The sequence below is a fragment of the Chiloscyllium punctatum genome, chromosome 27, assembly GCF_047496795.1.
Source record: "Chiloscyllium punctatum isolate Juve2018m chromosome 27, sChiPun1.3, whole genome shotgun sequence".
NCBI lineage: Eukaryota > Metazoa > Chordata > Chondrichthyes > Orectolobiformes > Hemiscylliidae > Chiloscyllium > Chiloscyllium punctatum.
The window spans coordinates 30,101,440-30,127,946 of NC_092765.1; the positions used below are offsets into that span (position 1 = coordinate 30,101,440).

At 37.3% G+C, this 26,507-nt stretch overlaps 1 protein-coding gene across 14 annotated transcripts in view; it reads right to left on the reverse strand.

Annotated features, from left to right (window-relative positions):
- Positions 1-26,507, reverse strand: part of macf1a (microtubule actin crosslinking factor 1a) — a 599,180-nt gene that overhangs the window by 352,549 nt on the left and 220,124 nt on the right. For all 14 annotated transcript variants that reach the window (XM_072548450.1, XM_072548451.1, XM_072548439.1 and 11 more), the window contains exon 2: positions 24,609-24,670. In XM_072548450.1, coding sequence (XP_072404551.1) covers positions 24,609-24,670 — 62 coding nt within the window. The remainder of the gene's footprint in view (positions 1-24,608; positions 24,671-26,507) is intronic.

Sequence of the window (26,507 nt, forward strand, 5' to 3'; positions counted from 1 at the left end):
CTGCTGTTTTCCTGCCTATCAATCCCTTTGTCTTCCTTTGTTGAAATCTAAAAATTGTTCCCAATCCTTGGGTCTGTTTTTTTGGCCAATTCATAAGCCCCTTCCTTGGATCTAATATAATCCCTAGTTTCCCTTGTTAACCATGGTCAGGGCACATTTTCCTTTTTTTGTGCCAGAATGGAATCAACAATTGTTCCAGTTCTTCCATACATTCTTTAAATATTTGCCATTGTCTATTCACCAACGTTTTAAGTAACCTTCCCCAATTTATCATAGCCACCTCGTGCATCACACCATTGTATCTTTCTTCTCTTATATTGAAAGCTTTAGTCTCAGAATCAACAATGTCAGTCTCTACTTTAATGAGGAATTCAAATTGTATTATGGTCAGTCTTCCCAAAGGGTTCTTGCATAGCTGGATTGCCAATTATTTATTTGGGTTTATAAACCACTCCGGTCAAGCATGGTCCATTCTCTGTGGTTCCTCAACCTGTTAATACAGAAATCTGTTTTGCACACAGTCCAGGAATTCCTCCTCTACAGTATCCTTACTGATTTAATTTTCCTAAGTTATATGCAGTTAAGGCCACCCAAAATTAAAGCCGTACTTTTATTATTTGCATCTCTAATTTCCAATTTAATGCCTTCCCCAACTTTATTACAATAATTTGGGTTCTTTCCAAGAACACTTAATAGCTCCAATTGTGGAAGCAATGGATGAGGCCAAAAAAGCAACTTTACTCCAGCCCATCTCCCATGATCCAAAGGTAGACTCCTTTGTGGTTTCAATGCCATAACTGGGTGGGACAGTAATCTTCAGAAAGGCATTTCTGGAGCAGAAAATATGGGGAAGGCAAACACCAAAAGGTAGCCCCATCTTGATTAAGTGCCTAAAACATGGCCTGAGCATCACAAACACCCTTTTTAATCAGGCAGACAAATACAAGACCTCATGACAACATCCTCGTTTTGAACATTGGCACCTGCTTGACTATGTCACTGTCAAAGCGACAAACTGCAAGGACACTTATAGCAACCATGCCATGATAGAAGCCGATGACTGCTAGACTGACAATTGCCTAATCTGAGCTATTATCTCAACTCAGCCTAGCCCATATTCAGCAGCAAAAGCACAGTCTCAGAAAATTCAATGACAATGGACCCAAGAGCACAGTGAAGAACAACTTACTTAGTGCATCATAGCCAACCTGCAGACACTCCCTGAACAGGAACCACTAAATACTCCGTGCCTGTTCTGTCCTTAAATCCATCATAAACAATACTTGCAAAGAAACTCCAGGTTTCTCAGTCAGAAACTAGAGACTGGTTTGACAAGAATGACTGGGTGATCTAGTAGCTACCAAATCACAAGGCCAGAAAAGTAACTTCAGTAAAACTAAATGTAATTGAACAAGTCGTGTGCTATCATCCCAGCTGAATTTATGACTTGACAAGTCCAGACTGAAACCTAGCTTGATTGATCACTTTGTACTTTATTTTTGCTGTAACGGACATGGCCTTACACTGAAACATAAGCAATGCTGAAGGTTTAGTTAACAATAAAAAGGAAATTTATTACTGAAGAGATGAAAATAGAATAAGCAAAACTGTTTACATATAACTCATGTTCAAAGATTTTCAAATACACGGTAAACTATAATCCCATTAGTCCCAAAAGCACCACTCACACCAGAGAGAATTTCCATCTCTTCCACATCTATAGGGCTTCATTTAACTTTAGCTCCATACCCTAGTCTCGAGAATCTGATAACCTCTTTCTGGAGCTCTCAGACATCGAAGCTTAGACTTTCTCGACTTCACATGGCTCCTTCATCCACAGCATTCAAACTAAACTGCTTAGCCCAACATAATTCGAAACAACCTTGTTTTGTCAGGACAACTGCTCTATGCATCCAGCTTCAGCCAAGATTTCTGCAAATCCCAACTGAAACCCAAAACCTTTTGTTTTAAAAACAAGCCACATGCATTTTCTGTATTGAGAAAAAAATTCCAGAAACTTTTAAATTGAAAATCTATTATATGATTTACTTTGTTTGCATGTAAACTCACCAGATGAAAACAAAACCCCATTGCACACCAGGAACACACAAAAACTTATTTTAAAATATGATGGCTTAACACTTAATTTTATCAAGCCACTTCAAACACAAACGAAAACCCATAAGCTCAAATTCAAAGTCCAAAATGAATGATACATAAAAATTACACCTTAGAATGCACATTTAAGGAAAGTGTAGAGTGGGATGGTTAATGTTGATACCCCGTTATAGTCCGAGGGGATAATGACAATGAGGGTAAATGAGGTGGAAAGGAATTGGATGAGACTATTTATTATACTGTAAAACAAACCATTTCTGAGAATGCCGTAAGTATCACAGCATGTTACATAATGAGGAGCTAATAGGTGTTTGCAGCAGTATGTTACACCTGCACTTAGAGAAGACCTTTCTGCTACAATGTACCAGCGTTCATGATGTAAACACCATCACATTCACTACCATCAAATGTATACTGATTAAAAGGGTTGTGCACTTTATGCTGTGTAATAATCAAATAAAATAATTTATCATAATAATCCTAACAATAAACAATGAAGTTTGAAACAGTTGATAGATTTTTAAAAAGCACACCATACACATAATTCATGTACCTGACAATACTTCAATTGAACACAAGAATTTAAACAGTGAATCAAATCAGCGGGAATGGACTTCAAAAATAGCCACGTGACTATGTTGGCTGCAAAATGTTATGGTGATCTTGAGTTTGAGAGAGTTTGGCACCATTTGGGAAATAACCAGCAACTTCATGGCATGCATACCCGCCTTTACTGATTAAGTTTTTTACTTGCTGTGGATCCTAATGAACCAAAATGTTTGTTACAGATCAGACTAATCTCCTCAAAATATTTTAAGGTAGACTAAACCCTAACCTTTTCTTATTTTAAAAGGTAGATGGGAACAGTATGTTCCAGATATGATGTAATGTTAAGCAAAAAACAATTTATTTAAACACTATAGTTAAAATACAAACAAAACAAAAAGGAATTTCAAAGAACTTAATTATTGGTAAAACTTAACTGAATAATACAGTATATATTAGTAATTAACCACTCCAATATAGTAACTTCCCATTGTAATGTTAAAAGATTAAATTGGAATAGCTCTCTGGACATTACTGTAATATTAAAGGGTAAAACTGCACTAATTGAACATTCTGAAAGTGGGTGAAGATGTATCCGCAGGAATGCGGATGATGCCCACTCCATTTAGACAGCCATTTGCTACTACACCCCCTACTATCAAATTAAACTATTATACAGTGCCTTCCATTCAGAACTGCTTTCATAGTCATCCCCTGAAGCTAGGTATACCTGCATTGTCTTGGGGAATCAGAGTCAGGAAATTGTCTGCATAATGATTCCCCAAGATTAGGGCATTTACATTTACATTATCTCTGAGGATTATCTCATTCTACCATTGTAGAATGGTAACGTGACTGAGAGGGAGTGGCTGGGGATTGTCTTGAGTGGCATGTGACTGTGGGAGAGTGGCCAGACTATCTGTAAGCATTACCAACTGACCTGTATAAAGGGAATGTGTTTTCTTTGTTCAGGGCCTCTTTTGACTTGACTTCACACACCTGCGAAGGAGGTCAAAGGGGGTCCACCTAGCTTGTACAAGCTTTAATAAACTTTAACTGTTCGCAGAAGTTGGTGTGTATGAATTGCACCTTGTGCGAGAAGCCGCGGGAAAAGAACCTAATTCCATAAACACACCTCTCGGCAATAAGACAAATTCAGGCACAGATTCTTACAGATAATTCTCTAAATCAGGAGGAAACAACATCAAGAGAGACTTCAGGGAATGGAGCAGCGAGGAATCATTTTACTAAAGTGGCAGGGGACTTCTGGAAACCAAACAGCTTCTAACTGAGACAGCTAAAAAAACTAGAAAGCTTGATCCAGGAGGTGGCCACTACCCTTCCACTGTATGATGATACCATCACTTTAACAAGGATATTTTGTTCTTGGATTTTCTTTTGACAAAAAAAAAAAAGAGGTCGTAAAGGCAGAGATGCTGAAGGGTCTAGGAAGATCCCAGTTTCACAATGGTAGTGGTATGGACAGTTCTCCCAGTTCAGGTTTTTTCCTAGTTTGGTTTAATTGTGGTAATCAAGATACAAGAGGCCAGGAAGACAAGATTAAACGAATCGTTCCTGACTAACTTTTCTGCCTGAAATGTCTTTGGTTGTTGTTCCCTCCTGCCTGTAAGAAATCTCTGTTCCAATTTACTTTTTTGCCTAGTAATGAGTTTATGGGATGTTACTAGATCGAAACAGGTTCCTTAGTTAAGTTACTGTCTCAGTTCAGTTAAGTTTGCCAATAGTTAAGTTATTCTAAGTTGTTTTCTTTTGTTCATGTTTCAACTGTTGTGTTTTTAAAAAAAATCTGTTTTGCTTCGAGCAGAGTGGTTTGACCTGCATCACACTAGGAATATCCACTTCACATCTGATTTTATTTTAAAGAAAAAGTTAGGGTATAGGCAAACTTCTTAAAATATTTTGAGGGGGTCTGGCCTGGTCCATAACAACTGTTTTAGCTACTTTTACAAGAAAAACAAAAGGCCTCCTCTGATTGTTGACATAGGATGCCTTCCATAGCCACTTCTGCATCTCTGCCCATGCCACCTCAAAAAAAGGACAAAATAACCTTTTTGAAGTGACAGCATCGGCACGTGTCCTAGTATTTCATTGTTTCGATTTATGAAAAATGATATTGGAAGAAAAAGTTAAAGCAACTAGTGTGCAGTTATTATATCTGTGCAACATTTAGACCAAGCATTTGAAAAAAGGTTAACACATCATTTGTTCCTTCAAAGAAGTATTTCTGCTGTGGGTTGGCATATTATGGGTACTACTAAAGCCAGACTCAAGACAAGCCGAGGCCATATATAGGAAAAGCAGACAACTTCTTAAAAATAATGTTGTAGTGTACTGTACGTTTTCACAAAATTTAAATGTTACAAAAATAAAAGCCCATTCACATTGGCCTAGGGGTTTCCGTTATCAGGATTATGCACCAATATTAGAAAAATACTGGTAAATATCAATGAGCTGTAACAGTCAGAAGCAGATGTACAGCATGGAAACCGTTCCTTCAGTCCAACTGTCCACGGAGGTATCCTAACCTAATCTAGTCCCATTTGCCAGCACTTGGCCCATATCACTTTCAACCCTTCCTATTCATAAACACATCTAGATGCCTTTTAAATGTCATAATTGTTCCAGCCTCCACCACTTCCTCTGGCAGTTCATTTCATATATGCACCACCCTCTGCATGAAAAAGGTTGTTCCTTAGTCCCCTTTTAAATCTTTTCGCTCAACTTAAACCTATGCTCTCTAGTTCTGGACTCCCTGACCAAGGGAAAATATTTGTCTATTTAGCTTATCCATCTCCCTTATGATTTTATTAAACCTCTATATGGTCACTCCTCTGCTTATGACACTCCAGGGAAAACAGCCTCAACCCATTCAGCCTCTCTTTCTAGCTCAAATCTTCCAACCCTGGCAACATTCTTGTAAATCTTTTCTGAACCATTTCAAGCTTTACAACATCATTCCTATAGGAGGATGACCAGAATTGCATACAATATTCCAACAGTGGCCTAACCAATGTTCTGCACAGCTGCAACATGGCCTTCCAACTGTTATACTCAATGCTCTGACCAATGAAGGAAAGCATACCACTTCATCATCCTATCTACCTGTGACTCCACTTTCAAGGAGCTATGAACCTGCATTCCAAGGTCTCTTTGTTCAGCAACACTTCCCAGGATCTAACCATTAAGGGTCCAAGTTTTACCCTTATTTGCCTTTCCAAAAGACAGCACCGCACATCTAAATTTAACTCCATGTGCCACTTCTCGGCCCATTGGTCCACCTGACCAAGATCCTCTTGAACTCAGAGGTAACCTGCTTTGGCGTCTACACCACCTCCAATTTTGGTGTCATCGGCAAACTTACTAACTACACCTATGTTCACATCCAAATCATTCGTATAAGCAGTGGACCCAGCACAGATCCTGTGGCATGCCACTGGTCACATACCTCCAATCTAAAAAGCAACACTCTATCATCACGTTTGATGTTAAGTAGGATTAAAATTTCCCAATTGGTTTTCACATATGGGAATACCAAATTGCCCCAAGTTAACAAAATTTAACTTTTTTCTATTTTTAACACAAATTTAAAATTTAACAGACACTTTCCCATATGTTAAAACAAGTGATAACTATCTAGAGGTAGAGTAATACTGTATAGAGTTTCCTCATTAACGTTCATTTATTGAAATAATATGTTCATCTTTAATTTTCCAAGTGCAACAATACTAGAATGAGATTCCACATCGCAAAGGTTTAAATGCTTATAAAACAATCTACTTGCTGTTGAACCTGCATTGCATTAATTATATTCAAACATCAACTCATTCAGTGTTAAACTATCAAGTCTCTTGATATCTTTTCCTTTTGTGGTAAAGTTAAGAGTTTCTGTCTTAAACCAAAATGCATAATCAAAAAAAAAATTGATAGCATTGGTGACACTGGACAATAACACTTCAATCATACACATTGGAGACAAAGTTGTCTTGTATCTATGTACATGGAAACTGCATTGGATAAATATGCAAATACTTTGATCACAGAAATATAAATTAAGGTTGTGCACCACATTTTATTATACACTGAGTGCACATGCATTTACAGCAATTTTAATACCATACCATTTAACTCTGATACATTTATATAATCATCCCTTTTGTTTCAATACAAGTTGGGCATTTATCGAGTTGGCAAAAACATTTAAGACAGTATTATTTCACATCAACCACCACCATTCCATTCTCACTTCCCCACCTACCTGAACATTTTTGAAAAGAAACAAAGATGAACATATTATTTCAACAAATGAATTTTAATGAGGAAAACCTGCACAGTATTACTCTACCTCTAGATAGTTATCATCACTTTAACATCAGGTGAAAGTATCTGTTAAATTTTTTTGTTCTATTTTTAATCCAAATTTTAAACTTAACTTGGTTAACTTAGGCAATTCAGTATTCCCATTTGTGAAAACCAATTGGGAAATTCAATCCTACTAAAATGTGGTAAGAGGGATGATGACAACATTGCTAACCTAAAATATACTCCCATAAATACACTTTCAAGACCATCTGATACTGTTAAGCTTCTCATGTGGAATATACCTTGATTGGGAACATGCTACAGGTAAGCAGATTTCGGAGCGTGATTGAACCAAACTAAAATCCTCAGTTTTCAGATTTTCAACTTCACTTCTGTTTTGCCTTTAGCATTCACGCCAAAGTATCATCACAATGCTATATTTATGGCAGCAAATTGAGGGGCATCTCTGCTCAGTAAATAGGCAGTCTTACCACATTGTGCAAACAGCCTTAAATTGATGTGACTTTAGTGTTCTGCACAAAGTGTCTCAAAGCAGTTATGGAAAAATACACACAAAAGAGGGCAACATTTAGAGAAAGGGGAATAGTATAGTTTCTAGAAGATTTTTGAAATGACAGAAAATAGTAGCAAGGTTTTCAGAGAGCATGTTAGATGATCAGAACATTCTGGGTGAAAATTAGCTATTGATGGCAAAGTACACGTGAGGTTAGCTTTCCTGTTAATGCTACATTAGAAGATTAAACATTCTAAAAAGTTCTAAACAATATTAAAGTCACTGTCATAATAACTGCAACTTACAAAGTAAATGCTAACTTGGGTAAACAAAAACAGAAGTTGCTGGAGAAACAGCAAGTGTGGCAACATCAGTGGAGAGAAAACAGATTTAATGTTTCACATCCTGTGACCCTTGTCAGAATTAACAATTCCTGTTTTTGTTAGTTTTAAATCTCCAGCATTTCTCTTAAGCTCAGATAAATATTTTGATGTAAACAAATTGAAATTTACATTTTTAAAAGCAACAAAAATGTATAGATAAAACAGCAAGATTGGATGTCTTATTTACATTTAGATGATCAATTAATTTAGTCAATTTACAGAATTTTTTGATACAAGTGGTCCTGACCATCAGCCTAGCTATTAATTCTTCAGTGATGCTTTCACAGAAATATTTAATAAAGGAAATCAAAAATGATATTAAGTTTTAATTACAATCCCACCAGCACTGAAATGCTGAATTGCTAACATACATTTACTTTGTTTTGTTATTGCACAACATGGAATTGTTTGTTTCGCACCACTATAAACATGATCTGAACATATCACGATCAACAGACAATGCCTTAGTTAGATTTACACTCAAACTAAAACTAATCAGTTAAAAGTTAACATTTATGCATTTTTTTTTGTTTTTCAATATTAAAAACCATGTAACACTGGTGAGCAGGATTGTAAAATTAAATGATATGATTGGAGTGAGTCAAATATTTTTTAGTGGGGCCAAATATCAGAAAACATACTCCATATTGTCCATATGACCCATTAATTGCAAAGAGGGCTGAGAAGTACTTTTATTTGTATAGGTACCTGCCTTTCACAGTCTTCGATGTTCCCAAATGCCCTATCAGTGAAGTACTTTTAAAGGGTAGTCAGCGCAGGTGACGAAACAAGGATGCAGAAGCTTATCCCATCTGAACTCCATGGCTCCATTTCTTTAAAAATTCCTAAAGTCTTGCAGAATAACTGGTCAAATTCACTGACTGGCTTCTAGCAGGTACCACGTACATGTCATGGGAGAATACAGCTGGAAAGTCAAGTGGGAAGGTTTTCAGGGTAACAGTTTTTCTGATTGATGGAGTTGAAGGTCAGGAGATGACAGAAAGGTGGCAGTTCTCCCGAGGCATCAGGGGTTGGACAGGTCCCAAAATTCCTTGTGACACTTCAGGCTAGCACTTCTGGAAGCCCAAAATAATTCTAAGAGTATCGCTAAAGTTGTCGTTAGGCATTTTTGCCCAGAATATCCTCCTACCATGATTCTATTGCCAGACTTCATAGGGTTCATCCTGGCTTGACATCAATATTGTAGTGTAGTTAGGCGTGGTCTGATGGTGTCCTATGCATTTGAAGTAGCTCCCACTTGCTTTCCATGGAGGCCTCAGTTCAGTGGGCTGGAGGCTGAACATTGATTGTTCAAGACTTTAGCCCATCCCCCAACATCTGCCAGTATGTTGGCAGGAAAAATGTTTAACATGAAGATAAACAGGCAGAATTCTTTAGTCACAATTCACTAGGTTTTCTTTTGAAGAGAAGAGGGGGTTTCCAACATGTGTCGCATAAAGTTATTCAACATTGTCACTAGAGGGCAAATTAGGAAAACAGTCTGACTGATGCTCAGGTTTCTAAACTCAGGCTCTGCCTGAAGAAATGGAAATTTTGATACTTGTTAATACTCTTAATTCAAATGTAAAACAAGGCTATTCTTCTCATCTCTGCTGATGTATACTCTGTATGAGTGTACCAAAGTTGATGAAAAGAATTGCAAGGTTTACAATTTTGCTGAAGACAATTAAGTCAACCAGTGAACCATTATGATGTTACCAGTTGCTGTGGAAAAACCCCGTTAACAGCCTGGTGTGCTGAACAGACAAGCAGGGCAAATCCGTTCCCTTTTTTTATAACATTCTCTCAGTCAGTCTCAACACGTTTACTTTTAGCACACAACTGTCACTTTATGTCCTAAGAGAAAGGAATTTTATTAGCTGCTAACCCCAAGTAATAAAAATGCTACGTCAAATATACACAAACAGGGAAGTCTGAAAGAGGGTGGGAAGAGTGTCTTTATCCTCCTGTCTGTAATAGACAATTGTAATTTCAAGTTCTTAGGAGTCCTTGAATTAAGAGAATGACAAATCCAACTGTTAGCCTGCTGTCTTGTTTTATCAGCAATGGAGAAATTGCAGATATTGTCATGTTCTCAGTGAATGGTTGTTTTTTCCAAGTTACTACTTCATCTTTTCTTTTGGGGGGTGTTGAGACACAGGAGGAGGGAGAAAGCCTTACAATATCCTTTTTGTTATCACTTCATTTTTTTTCTTTTGTGTTGCTGTTCAAAGCAGCTAGTGATATAGATCCATTTATACAGTCACTTTTATTCCAATTTGTATTTCCATTTATATATATTTGAAGTCGACTTTGTTGTTCTGTTAAACTTAATTCTCCAAAGATAAATTCATAGACTGGGAGATGAAAGATTTATCATGCAAATTTGAAGTAAAGAGATGCTATTTTTGTGAACCTAGTTGGCTGGTTTCAGTCTTTATATGGTCATGGTTGCTGATGATACAAAAGTAGATGTGAGGGCATGTGATGAGCTCATAAGCAATCTATAAGGGGATTAGAGATAGGTGGAGAGGGGGCAGAAACTTGGGAGATTGAGTTTAATTTAGCAAAGTGTGAGGTTATGCATTTTGGTAAGAATCGAAAGGCAGATTATTATTTAAGTAGAAGGATTTGCCATAAAAAAGTGAAGCACAGATGGATCTGGGTGTTCTGGCTCATTAATCACAGAAAATATGCAACTACAGCAAGTAATTACGGCAGCAAATGGTATTGTCTTTTTTTGCTATGGTATTAGAGCTTAAAAAGTTAAGTTTTCTTACAGCTGTACAGGATGTAGGCAAGGCCACACCTGGAGACTTTTGTACAGTTTTGCCTCAAATTTAAAAAAAATCAAGAACAACAATAACCCTCAGGTTAGACCACCACCAGCTGTCTCTCTAAGTGAAAACAGCCCATACAATCTTAAGATAACCAGTTGCTTCTCCATGATTCTACAGGCAAGGTTATGTATAGTTTGAAGAAAAAGTCCTACACAATTACAAACAGGCCAACACTGCCACTGCTCTGCAATTGAACTGTTTATTCAAAGCTTTTGCTATGAAAAGATATTTAGCACAGCAACCACTCAGAATGAAGTCACTTTTACACACTGGATTTTGAAATATTATCCAATATTACCAGATCTATATGAAATGCTAATTTCAATGCAAAACATCACTTCTCCTTACATTCAGTATCCACCCATTGTGGTTACAGTTTCCTTGAGGGTGGTGTGAACACTTCTCACTTGAAGTACATCATAAAACCTGATTATTGTGCGCCACATCAACCAAAAGGTAATGTGAATAATGATATACAGTCCCAAGCATCTCTGCATACTTAATACAAGTTTCTCTTATAATACAATTTTATTTTGAATTTTCTGACAATTGATTTTCACAGTCAGCATCAAAAATACTGCATCTCCCCAGCATATTTAAACTTAGATATGCAGACAGCATACATGGAGAATGAGATCTGTCAGCCCTTGCGAGACAGTGTTTTGGACAATAAAAACAAAAAAATAGAGACACACAAATTTTAAAGTGCATACTGATCCAATTATCAGAAATTCCTTGACGTAAAGAAATGCAGTTAGACAGATTCTGGCATAGCCCTGGTTTACTTCTAAAATATAAATTATATCTTTTTTTTTATTATGCTTAAACCTTTTTAAAAAAGGTAATGAGATGCAAAGCTAATACGATTCATGCATGGCAACATTTTCAAGTGTTTCGAGAACTTTTAAAGACATGGACAAACCAATAATTTACTCAAATAAAAACAAAGTGGTGGATAAAGTCAAAGTGAAATGAAGTTGGGAAAGATCCAACATAACTTTTCTCCAAAATAGATTTGAGCTTCTCCAACAACTTCCATCTTTACTTTAGATTTCTAGCATCTGCAGTGCTAGGCTTTAAAACGTTTCTTTAAAATTTACTCCTTAAAAATTAGCCTGACAACATTTGAGTGATGAAACAGACATGCAATTATCACAAGACTTTAATACAAGCAAGGTAAATCAAATAGAACCTTTGATTTCAGTGTTAAATTGTGCATGTGCAGTTGCCACATGTTGGTGGTGATTTCCAAAACTAACGGTTAGCATTGTTAGTCTTGCTATTATTTCTTCTCCAATTAAGTTGCTATCATTATTTGTTTCTTTATTCTTTCATGTAACATGGGCATCACTGGCAAAGCTAGCATTTGTTGCAGAAGTTTGGCCTTGCGTGTTATTTTTTGTTGAAATCATATTTCATGTTACTAGTACCAAAATCCATGATCAAAGGCTGATTTACATTGCAACCTAAATTAAAACCATTTAGTGCAATTGCCTTTAATGGGGTCATGCCTCATTTGCAGATTTTAAGATTAATCCAAAGTATCAAAGTTTTCCCCTTTAGCAACAAGTAAAATGTTCTTGCTAACCATAAGCCAAATGTAAAAAAATGTTCTGTGAATGGATATCTATTACACCAGTGTGTCCTGAAAAAACTGCATTATTTCTCAGTTACACTGCCAATTGACTTTCTAATGTCTTTTGTGTCATAAAGTGGTAATAAACACAGCCCTCTAGTCACAACAAGCCTCATGCATAATAGCAGTAATAGGGCAAGGTAAGGACCGTTACAATAACATTCCAAAACTTTGCAGTATTTGAAAGCGTAATGGAACATATTCAAGGCTTGGATGACAAAGTAAAATGTCATTATTCCAATAATAGATTAGCACTTCATGTTAGCTTAAATCAAGAAATATTAGCATAAATGATAGTGTGCAACACCCCAGCTCTTCCAGAAACACTTTCAAACAGATGATAAAACTTAATGCATCCTAGTCAGTAATTTACATACTTTCCTTACATTGACAACTTGACCCCCCCCCTCTTCTGTTGGGGAGACTAATTGCAGATTAGATGGCCACTTTACTGAACACGTTAATTTCAGTTACAAATAGGAGTTGCCATTTTTAGTTGACCATCTCATATATTCACCAACTATGGCCTCCATTTGACACTTCAATGTAAGCTTAAGGAACAGCCAACTCATTTTCTCAGTTTTCTGGCTTCTGGTTTAGACACGGGGAGAGTGTGACTTCAGTTAAATCTCTCATTTGCTAATCAGCACAAGTTTCTGAAAATAGGGTTTTCACTGTGCTCACATCACGCTCTTTAAAATTCCCTTTAACGCAATTGCATGAACTTTGACATTATTTATTAGATCATTGCATCCCTATTGAATAGTTAGCTGGCATAATTTATACCAGAACAAGAAATAGAAATAGACCATTCAGCCCATCAACCTGCACTGGCACCCAGTACACTCATGGCCATCTTCCTTCACTTGTACTTCCTTAGCCGCTCCCTATATTCTGAAGAAACCAAATCTGTCCATCTCATCATCAAATATATTCAACAACAGTGGACAGCCCACAAGCCAATACTATATAGAATCCACAGACTCTCAACAGAGTGATGTAATTCCAAATTTCAGTCCAAAATTATCCACCCAAGACAGAACCTTGTTCTATTCCCCATCCCAGGGGAAATGGCTGATATTGCTATCTTGTCAAGCTCCTTTAGAATCTTGAATACCTAGTGAGATCATCATTTCTTATTTTTCCAAACTCCAGAGAACTAGACCTCATTTACTCAGCTTTTTATTACAGTACAATCCTCATTCCAGGAACCATCATGAACCTGCACTATTGTCTCTAACATAAGCATGCCATTGTTTAGATATGGCTACCAAACGGAGCAGATCACTTCAGGTGTGGCCTTACCAAGGCCCTGCACCAATGAAGTAAAGTCTTGCTACCATCCTTTTGAAATTAACTTTTAACATGTCATGCCTTCTTAATTGCTTGCTGTACATGCTCTGCCTCTCAGATTTAATCTAAATCTCTATCAGCATTTATAAAGCTCCAAACCTTTTTTTAAAAAGGATCTGCTTTACTACAATATTCACACACTGCCCAAGCTGTACTCAATTTGTTGTCTTGTTATTTACTCATTTAATCTTCTTGCATCTTTGCAGCTTGGTATTGTTAGTAAATATAGACACATACCTTATTCTCTTCTAAATGTTTCCTGATAAATCTATTTGGCAGTGTTATGATGCACCTCTGGAGTAGGTGGGAAATGAAATCGGAGTCTCCTAGCTCAGGTGTATGGGCATTACTAATGCACCCTGTCACTTCCTCAGAGTCTTTAATAGATTGTAAAAAAAAAGTTGAGAAATGATAGTTGCAGCACTCAACTGGTTACACCACTGCAGATGGTGAAATTTGAATTTTTAAAAAATCTGCAATTAAGCCTTATTGGGAATGTGGGAGGTTTACATTCATCCTTCGCCATTCAGGGATGATTTACATTTTCATCCCCTATTCATAAATCAATAAGAACATAACAGGTAGAACTTGATTACTCCCCCGTGGTCACAAAAAAAAATACAATTCACACCATATCTGATTTTAACTGACGATTTGCATTACATTATTTCTGAAGGTGAGGTGGTCACTGCATTGTATCTTGAGTGGCATGTGACTGACGGAATGATTGAGCATTAACTGTGATGTAACGATTTTGTATAAAGGATGGACTGTTTCCTTTGTTCAGACAGACACATCCCTGGACATGCCTTGCAAGCATGGTAAGGAATGTTCAGAGTTTCACCTAAGCTTGTACTGTACCGTGCTTAATAAATTTTGCTTGTTCACAGAAGTTGGCATTTTGCAGTTGTAATAAGTGTGCAAGAACCTCAGGAAAAAGAACTTAAATGGATGGGCAATAAATGTGGCCAGACAGTGACACCCTTGTCCCACAAGTGAATAAAAAAAATTGGCCCTTTGTCAAGTAATCCTTCTTCCACAAATGCATGCGCTATTAACTTGCATATTGTGCTTTTATGGGTCACCTTTTTTTATAATCTTTTTGGAAATCAAAATGTACCAAAACAATTTGTGGCACTTTATCTACCCTAAACGGCAGACCCTCAAAATACTAAATTGGTTACCAATTCACTTTCATAAATCTATGTCAATTTTGTCTAATCACACAAGGATTTTCTAAGTTTATTGATTGTCATGACCTCTGATAAAAGATTACAACATATTACCAAGAACTAATTCCAGGCATCCTGACTTGCAGTTTTCTTGCTTTGTCACTCGCCCTTGATGGATTAGAATCATAGGCTCTCCACAGTTTGGAAGCAAGTCATTCAGTCCAACGAGTCCACACAGACCCTCTAAAGAGCATCCCATCCTGACCCACTCCCTTACCCTATTTCTGTATCCTTGCATTTCCCATGGCTAATTTCATCTAGCCTGCACATTCCTAGACAATCCGTAACTTAGCATGGCTAACCCACCTAACCTGCGCATCTTTGGGCTGTGGAAACCAGAGGAAACCCACACAGAACACAGGCAGAATGTGCAAACTCCACACAAACAGTGGCCAAAGGCTGGAATCGAACTGAGGTGGCTGGCATTGTGAGGCAGCAGTGCTAATCACTGAGGCATCATGCCACCCCATGGTCTTACATTTGGTAGCGTCTAACCCTTCCAGGCCACTTTTAATCCAGGGGATATTGACAAATCAAAAACAATTTCCTCCCTTAGTAGCCCTTTGATTCCCCCCTCCCTCACTCACTCTCTAAAGCTCTGTTGTCTACCATGAAGACAGACAAAATATTTTTCAGGTAAAAATAATGACTGCAGATGCTGGAAACCAGATTCTGGATTAGTGGTGCTGGAAGAGCACAGCAGTTCAGGCAGCATCCTCCCAGTGATGATTTCTCAGGGTTACTTTTGCCACTTTCCTCCTGAAAAAAAAACTGTTGTTGAGTGCAATTAAAGACGTCACTGGAATGGCCGGATCTCAGAAATCTGGCTTAACCGAACAAGTTTCATTTTTCAGTTATTATTGCACATTGGCGAGTCACAGAGATTCACACAAAGTTGTAGATATTCATAAGCAAAAGAACATTAGCCTTTTACACATAAAAAAACAAACTATGTAGGAATTACAAAAGTCCTAACACAAACAATAAAACAAAGCTTCAACCTGTTTCCCGACTTTAATCTTTTACGGAGAACTCAAATTCCAGAGAAATATCACTACTAACTCACTACTAAATTTCTTCATTCACTAATTCTTTCCAGTTTTCTTGGGCAGTTGAGACTGCTTTGTAACTCCTTTCAGAGTCTGCTGGCATAAACCTTTTTCAATTCTGACAGCTGACACCTTTTCAGTTCTGACAATTCTCAGATGGTGTACAGACTCTCCCAGCCTGGAAGCTCCTTAAACTAAAACCATTTCTGCTCGGCTGAATGGTTCCCTTGAGCTGATAACTGTTCTCTTTACTGGGCTCTGGATTCTTCAAAACCGAAATAAAAAATACATAAATAATGATGACCTCAAATCTGTCCTACATGCAGCAGCACAAACATTCCATCACAGCAACAGTATAGTGTTCAACATGCTTTCTAGAAATGTAGTTAGGTTACTATTCCCAATGACTTTATATTTTAAAAAAAGTTCACAGAAATGACCAAGGTCCATATGTCTCTATTTTAAAATCAAAATCTCTAATGATAACAATGAACCTCTCAATCACAACTCATATTCCTAGAGATTTATATTCTTAGACAGTTTGAGCCCATATTCTATTTTGTCCTTTTATCAATTCTTTGGTGACCTTTCGCCAGTTTCTGAAACACACTTCAAGCTTAATATATTTTCCACTATTAAAGCATCATACTTTTAAATTCAAATACTATCTTTAACAAGCCATGGACGGATCTTTATTCCTGAGTTTTTGGGTTTTTTCAAAATGGAACAGAGGTTGCAAGTTTGCTCGCTGAACTGGTAGGCTTATTCCCAGATGTTTCGTCACCATGCTAGGTAACAATCAGTTAGCTAATAGGGTGATTAAGGTAAAAAGATATGTAGGTTTTAAAAAATGGGAAACAGCATTTAAAGAAACAATTCAAAATATTCAAATATATGTTCCATTTGCGATTTTTGACAAGATTTGTAGCTTCGGTTGAGGTTCAGGTTGGTCTCAGTTGGTTGGCCTCCAGTGAAGTGCTGGTGTTCCGCCCCGCTTTCTATCTGTGTACCTTGGTCTGTTACAGCAGGAGGTATCATTTCAGGTCCTTTTTCTCAGAGGTTAGTAAATGGGATCCAAATTGATATGTTTATTGTAGTTCCAGTTTGAATGCTGTCCATCCTAGGACAGGCTAAACAACGACTCACACGGTAATTCCTAGAGGCCTCACATTCAAACCGGAACTCCATCAAGAAACACATTGATTTGGACCCGATTTACCAACGGAGGAGGAAAAAGGACCCGAGATGATATTACCCGCCATAACAGTCCAAGACACAGATAGAAAACGGGACAGAAAACCAGCAGTTCACTGGAGGCCAACCAACTGAGACCAACCTGAATGTCAACCGAAGCTACAAATATTGTCAAAAATCGCAAATGGAACATATATTTGAATATTTTGAATTGTTTCTTTAAATGCTGTTTCCCATTTTTTAAAACCTATGTATCTTTTTACCTTAATCACCCTATTAGCCTCTTTCTTAATACCTATGCAATTAACTTTATTTAAATGCAAATTTTGTCTGGAACCAGAGCCTATTACTTTCAAATTGAACAAGGAAATCAGTTGTTCTATGATTACCATTTTCAGGTAGATCTTATACAACGAGATTACTATTTAACCCTGCCTCAATGCACAATGTTAGACCGAAAACAACTTGTTTCATTCAACCCATTATATATTGCAGGTGGCTGAATATTTTATTGCCCAATTTCCTTTCCATTGATAAAAGTTATGCTTACAGACTCAAAGTGGTTTACAGCACAACAGGGAGCCACTCGGCCTATCATGTCTGCACTGGTCAAAGAAGATCTGATTACATTAACCCCATTTTCTAGCTTTCAGCTCATTGCTGTGGACACGATGGAAAGTCAGTATCCGAACACCACTTAAATGTGGAGAGCTTCTGATTCAACCATCCTTTCAGGCAGCAAGTTCCACCCTCACCCTCCAAGTTCAAAAAAAAAGATTCTCTCCAGCTGTCCTTTTGGCTTTTTACCATTTAACGGTTATGGTTATTGAAACCTTTATTAATGGAAAAGCCAGTTTCCTCTACATCCTATGCTCCTCAAAATAGTATACAGGGCCCCTCTCAACCTTTGCTGCTTCAGGGAAAAACAACCTAGTCTATCCAATCTTTCGTCACAGATCAGATCTCCCAGCATCCTGGTAAATCTCCTTTGAACTCAGCATCTCTACTACAATTACATCTTTCCTATAATGTAATCAGAACTGCACACAGTCCTCCAGTTTTGGCCTAACCAGCATTTCATACAGGTCCAACATAACATAGCTGAGGCAAAGAAGACAAGAGCAAACAAAGCAAGTGCTCCCATAGGTCTTTTTAACCATTTATCTACTTGCCCTGTTGCTTTTGGGATCTGTGGATCTGTACACCAAGGTCCCTCCGATCTTTAATATTTTCCGTGCTCTTAATACTCAGTCTAATCCATTGCCTTGAAAGCCCTCCAAGGACATTACCTCACACCTTTCCAGATTGAATTATATTTGTCAGTGTTCTGCTAGCAGTCCATTGATGTACTCCTGCAGGCTTACCTCTATCCTCTTCACTATTTATCATTGCCAATTTTCATGTCACCTGTGAACTTCTTTGTCATGCTCCCTATATGTAAGCTCAAATTATTAATAAAACAAACAGCAAAGGCCACAGTACTAATCCCTATAGAATCCCACTAGGAACAGACTTCAAATCATAGAAACATATTTCTATCATCATGCGCTATGTCTTGACTCTCAAATCAATTTTGGTTCTAATGTGCCACTTTGCCTCGTATTCCGCATGCTCCTACTTTGAGCAGCCTGCCAGGAGGGACCTTATCAAGATTCAGGCTAAGTCTCCCCTTTCTTTCAGTTTGCACACAAATATAATGTGTTTAAAGAGACACTATAAAGACGAATACAGATACCTATGGTTAAAGAGACCAAGATGAAAAAACAGTAATCACAAGTGAGTGAAGCTCTACTTAAGGGAGCAATGCATGTAAAATTAAAAGGCAACATAACATATAACCATTGACAATATATGCACACAAGAACAAATGAATATTCTCAAAATTCTGTTCTTTGCCTAGATTCTTTGCCTAAAGCAAGTAATTTCAACAAACCACCATTTGCAGATGCAATGCAGTAATAATGTCAGAAACAGGTCTGCCTCTAATTTTGGCCAGTTTATTTCTAAACTGGTGAAATTTTCAAACAATTTCCATAGTTTTCTTATTGTCTAATATACAAGGAAGATTTTTAAAAAAACTTCCTCAAATTGCTCAATAGGCAAAAAGAAAACTGAACTACATATACTGGAAGTATATTCTTGGGCCAACTTCCTTCTTGGTCTGTATTGAACTAACTAATCTCTTTTGGGGCTTAAGAGTCTTTTTATATTGGAAATCATCATCTCTATGGAAGGGGGCAAAAATCACCACTTTAATTTGGTACATGCTGCTCACAAAATAGGTAGCGACAGATTTGGATTCAATACCCAGTGGAATAATGGCACACGAAGAAAGGATAGTCAGTTCCAATTGTCAAAAAGGAATGTCCCTGAAAAAGGAGAAGCATGACAAAACCAGGAATGCAACAAAACTTAAGTGCAGTCTATTCACTCTCAAAACAAAGTAGTATAAACACAACTCAAGGGATTACAAGTTTAAACATCAACTCTGATTAACATGTAGTCTAGGTCAGCTTTAGATATTCTCATCAGAGTGCTCAACATACCCATAGGTAGCCCCAGCATCTTGCACAGGTCTTAAGATAATGAGTTTTTCTTGTTCAGCCAGGCATGCACACCAGATACAAATGGCTGATGAAGTGCGCATTTGCCCTTACCCTTCAGTTTCCACCTGCAGAAAGAGCTACCTCAAATGATTTATCACTCTCAATCATTTACCAATAAGCTTGCCAGCAAAACCAGTTACTTGGACTACCTTTTGGGGGAAAAAAAAAGTCATCCCCTGCTATTCTCAATATGGAGAGCGCTATCCTGGTTTCATGAGCTGGAATGGGACATCTGGCCTGTCCTAGCCAGAAGTAAATGGCGAGCCACAATCACAAATTGATAGGTTTAAGAGAAAAGAACTGCATGTGTTGAACATGTATTCTAGCAAATTAATGAAAACTCACTTTCATGACAGCTCATCCTTTCCATAAAAGGAAATAACGAGTGATAAAGAAAATCCTAAAACATGATCGATCCACAGTTTCTATTCGGTAACATAGCCAGGGCAATTGAATTGTAAGAGAATTTGCTGTATTTGAGAGGATAAGTAGGGCAGTCTGCAATTGCCAATTATATTGTCTTGTAAGCTAAAAGATAGTGACAGCAAAAAGATTAAACAAAAGAAAGGCTTGAAAGATACAGGATATTCAATTCCTGTGGTTAAGTGAACAAACGTTTATCAAGCAATGCACAGTGACAATTCATACCCCTTCCTAAAATAATACAGTAGTTTCATATCCTATGGAAATGTCTGTGGTCACAGAATATCTTCGGGAAAGATAGTTTGTAAAGCTATTTAGAGCTTGGTGACATGCTTTAGTGCTATTTGGGGTCCAGGGACATGCTGTAACGATCAGCACTTGTTCAGAAACAAGCCCTGAAAGCACTTTTTAAAACCGTAGCACGGACTTAGGTTTGGCTTCTAATCAGGGGAACAACACTATGGAACAGGCTACAATGGAAGAAAGTCTTACAGCTGCTAGTGGGTGCATTAAAGGGAGAGTTCAGTTTTATTTTCAAGCCACAGGATAATCTTTGGATGAAGACAGAGCGAGAGCATGGAAGCACAGCCACTCCAATTGGCAGCACTGTAAGGGGTTACGTCTCACTGGGGTAGCAAACTGGAAATCCAGCCTCGTTATTTCCAGAGTTGATGCACGAGTTAAAGGTTTTATCGAAGCACACAAAAATTTCCCTATTTACCTGGCTGCTTATACCCTGGCTAACTCAGGACACTGATCAGGGTTCTGTATCTAAGATTAACTATTTATTAGAAATTCTCACCACAGGTAAACAATTATCAATTGGCTTATAATTCTACTTCTTAAAACTCTAATCCCCTTATAAAAATCCCCCAAAAGACTCACCATGAACACACAGATTGACAACAACAATAAAAAAAAGGCACCACTGTGGGTGAAAGGATAATGGCCTATGCTCAATGGCACATGCCCACAGGGTTCACCAAGATGATCCTTGTGCTTGCCAAGACTTGCTGTACTTTAATCCCTCTTATCCAGGGATTTTTCATTTTCTTGCAGGAGGTACAGAACAACTAGTTCACAAATTATATAGACCCTCTAACTTGTTGGTTAAAAGCAGAGTTTACAGCAACAGGCGAGGGAAAATAAGCTAGCTTTCCTCAGGCTTCAGATATTTTCCACGACAAAAGGATACACTATTTCCCCTTCCAGAGGGCCGAAGGCTTCTGACCATATTGTTCACTACCATAACTTGTTTATGTAACCAGAAGCCAGAGTTATTAGCAGGCAGACAGCTTTTGTTATCAACTGGTCACTACTCCACAAACCAGCTACTTGTTGCCAGCCAAATTCACACACTCCCCCCGATGCTACCTCATCGACATCTAGCTTCCCGCCCAGTGACTGAACGAAGCAGCAGCACAAAACAGTGTGTGTTGGCAACCCGATTGTAAAAAAAATTGCAGTAATCCCCACTGTACTTGCTTTTAAAAACAGCCCTTTTTCCATTTAAGACTACAATCCAAAATACAGAATAAAACCAAAAGGTCTTTACAAAAGCACACTACATATTTCCACAGACTTATAGGTGCCTCCCTTCAGCCAGCAGCTATCCTGTGGTCTGGGAGAGCTCAACTGCCAGGTGTTGACATGCAACATGGGCTAAATATGAAGCCAACCTCCCTTCTCAGGAGAGGTGAGCTACTAACCACCAGTCCACTACTATTAGAAAGCCAGAAGTGGGCAAATTGTGTTCAGATGGGAGGTTTGTTTTTACATCCCATCTTGACTAAAACCACCCAGTATACTTGAGGGTTTAAAGTTCAGTCTACAGAGAGTCTGTAGGTATGACCTAGCAGCAGACACCATTAAAGGATTTTACTTAAGGAATACAAGGAAAAGACAGATAGAGATGTGAGCTTAGTAATCAGCACCTGGAGACAGTCCTTCAAAATAATTACAATGTTACTTCGGGGTTAAAAATCATTTTAGGTACAGATTTAGAGAGTCATAGAATCATGCAGCACAGAAACATTCTTCGGTGCAACATGCCCATGCTGACCAGACATTGCAATCTAGCCTAAGCGTGTTTGCTAGCATTTGGCCCATATCCCTCTAAACCCTTCCTCTTCATGTACCCATCCAGATAAAGATTCGCTCCATTTGATACGGTTAATATTTTGGGAACATGTGCATGCTGGGAAAATGGTATTGAAGATCAGAATGGCGGAGCAAAATCGATAGGTTGAACGACCTATGCCAACTCCAGTTCCAAATGTTCCTACAAAGATACTTATGTCTCCAAGTTGGTAGTTTGTGTAACATAGGCAATTGCGTAAAGCATTTCACTGGTTGGGCATGAAGAAACAGTTTTGAAAAAGTATAGAAACAAAGTAACAATGTTACCACAGGTTTGTCCAAAAATTTTGATTGTGAATGTTTTGAAGTTGTAGTCAAAAAGAATGGCAGATATTGGTCTAAATTCACTTTCTTTTTCTAAAAAACGTGCTTAGAAGACTGCTTAAATCACAAAAAACTTGTCATGTTCCCAGGTGAAGAAATCTGGCTTGATGATCATATTTTATTTTTTCTTTTGGTTGTAACAAGGTGGTCTTTTACTAAAATATAAACACAATACTGCAGCTTTGGTTTTGATAATAGAACATGTTTTGCAAGTGAAATAAAAATAGAAAAACAAAATATTTACACAACACATTTTAAAACTTGAAAACAGTGAAATATAATTAAACTCAAGGACACTCCTTTAAACATACCACAGTGAATCCTTATTTCACATCTATAAGGCTTACATTGCTGTGGCTTTAATGCCCCATCTCAAGAAGCCGATGGCCTCTTTCTATAGTCTTCGTACAACTAAGCTCAGACATTCACAACTTCTAATGACCCCTTTGGGTTTTAATCTCACATTTTTGTTCTGGAACTTTAAATGAACTTTACATGGAGGTCACCTCCTTAAGAGTTCTAAATGGCCTCAACTTCTCAGAAGCAACTGTTCTGCACATCCAGCTTCACCAACTTTTGTAAAACTGCCAAACAGAAAAGCATTTTTTCCAAGCTATTTACATCCTGCAATCCCAGAATCTATCTGCAAGCCTGATGCACCACTCTATTTTGTTTGCTAGGGAACTCTCCCAAATACAAACCAATTCCCATTAAGCTCCATGAATTAGCCCCCTCAGTCTGCTTTCTTTAAATAAATTAGCATATAGTAACACAAACTCTTACAAGTCAATTATTAATATCTTTCAAAGAAAAAGACCAAACTCTCTAGTACTAGCTCAAAATCCAAAGTCAATTTTTTAAAAATATTCATTCATAGGTTGTGGGTGTCACCACTGGTTAGGCCAGCATATTTCGCAAATCTCTCATTTCCAATAGAGGGGTAAGGGTCAACACACAAGTGGGTCTAGAGTCATCTGCATGCTACACAAGGAAAGGACTGATGTCTTTCCCTCAAAAAGATATTTGTCAGCCAGATAGAGTTTTGCAACAATCGACAGGGGTCACATGATTGCCAAAGACTAACTTTTTTAAATTCCTTGTTAAATCAAATTTCACCATCTGCTATGATAGCAATTGAACCTATGCTCCCAAAACATTTACCTGGGGTTCTGGATTACTAATCCAATGAGATTCCCAATATTCCATTTCCTCACCGATGACATTAAATAATGCGAAAATATATTGAAGTCATACACCCCTTACATCACAAAATGCATTCCAATATTTTAATGGTCATTGAAATGTGCATTTTGATTTTTTAAAATGTTCAAAAACACAAAAAAATCTAGGTCTGATGATGAACAGCAATATAACCTTGAAGAGTCCAATTACCTTGCAGACCCTGAAAACCCCAGGTAAAAAGACTCGCACATTATATACTCAGACGGATTAAATTTTTGCAACCTCTTTCAATCAGCAATTGTGACACCAATGTCTGACCAAAAATGTTTTGCCTTCTCAATCAATATCTCCAACAACTGATTAACTACTTTGCCATTTCACTGATGAATATGGACGTTGTGAATAACGTGAACTGCCTTATTGGCATCAGCAACAAAATGTCTGAAATGTAGCAAAGTTGTCACAGTAACGAACCTGATTAAATGTAAATCTTTCTAATGCAAGTCCCCTGTAAAATTTCACATTACACTTATTACTACAAGGAATATTGGAGGCGAAATGGATTTATGGAGAATGGTGGCAACATATAATCATTAGCAAGATGAAAATTTAGCACAGGAAAAGGTAAACAAAATGTTTGTGTAATTATAAATGTTAGTGTAACTGTAAATGTTACTTATTGCTGCTAGATTGAAAATAGATCTAAAGCATAACAGAACCCTCTCAATGTTGCTATTAAATAATTTTACCTTTATGAGATGTTTGTTGATCCATTTTGTGAACGTCTTTTTCTGCACTCTGTCACGCTCATCTGTATAAACAAAAAAAAACGTTACTTTACCCTCAAGTGATTTAAATTGCACTATTTGAAAAAGCATAAGCAACAGATGCTTTACTTCCTCTACAATATCTTCTCTATAATAGTTACAATCAAATTTACTTAAACAATGAAGCACTGAAGGCTTCAAATTAAAATAGGAATACTGCTCAATTAACCATGGTCACTGTCTATTTCTATTTCACATTGTTGTTTTCCACAAAAATCACAGAAAATAGGTGTCCCAACTACAAAATGTTATTTTCAAAAAAGTATGAAATACCTTTCTAAAATAAGGTACAAAAACATTCTTCAGTGCAGCCTATGTCTTTTCATATAGCTACACAGATATAAATGTACCACATTAAATGAGAACACTTTTCATGTTAAACCCACAAGAGAATTGGGAGAGAAAAATTCAGATCTTCAATAAATGTTCATGCCTATTCCAAGATTAATTCAGTAACTTATTTTCTTAAGCAAAAACGCTTTGGCATTAATTGAGAATTTTACCTAGAAGAGAGAGATAGCTAGTGCAGGCAATAGCAAGATCTCTCACCAATGCAGTTGAGTTCTACGGTTAGGTAAGATACAATATTAATGCTGCATAAAAGCTGTTTTACCTGGCATCTACCTGGGTTACATCTGACTTCCTACCACAAAAGGTTACACTTAAAAATATTAATTGAAAACATAAGCAAAATAATTGGAAAACAAAAACTTATCACACATCCAACGTGTTACAAGTTGTTTTTAAAGAACCAGAAATTAATTGTAGGTCTTTTGCCATTTATATAGTTCATAAGCATAAACTATATTTGTAAAATAATCATACCTGCTTAGGCCTTTCTCCTCAATTGTGATTATCTTCAAATCCGTACATTCCAAAGTTAGCAAAAATCTAACAATCCAGTTGTTATCCTTACTTACAAGCACGTAATTCACAACTAGACATAACCTAGGTTAACACATCCTTGTCTAACGAGCCTCACACTCCAGCAAAACAACAGGCTTTATCAAGAGGGACGTCCATGTAAAATCCTGTTTCACAACAATCATATATACTGGACTACATATGAAATGTGTAGATCATACCCTGTAATTATTAGATGTGGACAACACTCGATGAATTCTAATTTTTTTTCCCCCAAAAGCTAGTAGTATAATATTTTGCACGTTGAAGCTAAAACAGTTCTCAGCACAAGAATTTTGAGAAAAAGGAACAAACCATTAGATCCAACAACTTGTTTTTGACAGATCAAAGGCCAAGCAATTCTTTTGCATTTGATCCCCATGGCCTAGTAACTCTTGGGTGCTTGCCAGAAGATTGCACTTTGGAAGATTACTATGTAAAGTGCAAAGCACTGGCCCAGAACTGTAACCTCACATGTATGTACTCTTAACTGCACTTCATATCATTTGTCTTGAGGCTTCACAGCAGCTATACAGATTGTGACTGATAACTTTACGATCGATCCAATTATGATCGATCCAATTTTGATCTCCAAACCAAATAAAACTAGGAATCATTATTTAACATGTTTTAATCAAGAAAATTAACAATTTTTTAAAAGGCTAATATGATGAAATCAAAAAGTCTTCAAATTAAAATACCAAGAATGCAAATTACTAGCACAGCTTGAGCATTCATTGTACTAGGCCACAGGCATGTTCAAATTCTCCAAATTGGAAAGCTGATTGTTCCTTTCATTTGGGCAATGAAAATTTGTATCTCAACATCTGCTCACTAAAGAGGTGGCACCAGTACAACACTGGTCAATTAACCCAAACTCCAAGTAACATTTTTGATTTTACAGAAGAAAGTTTTATT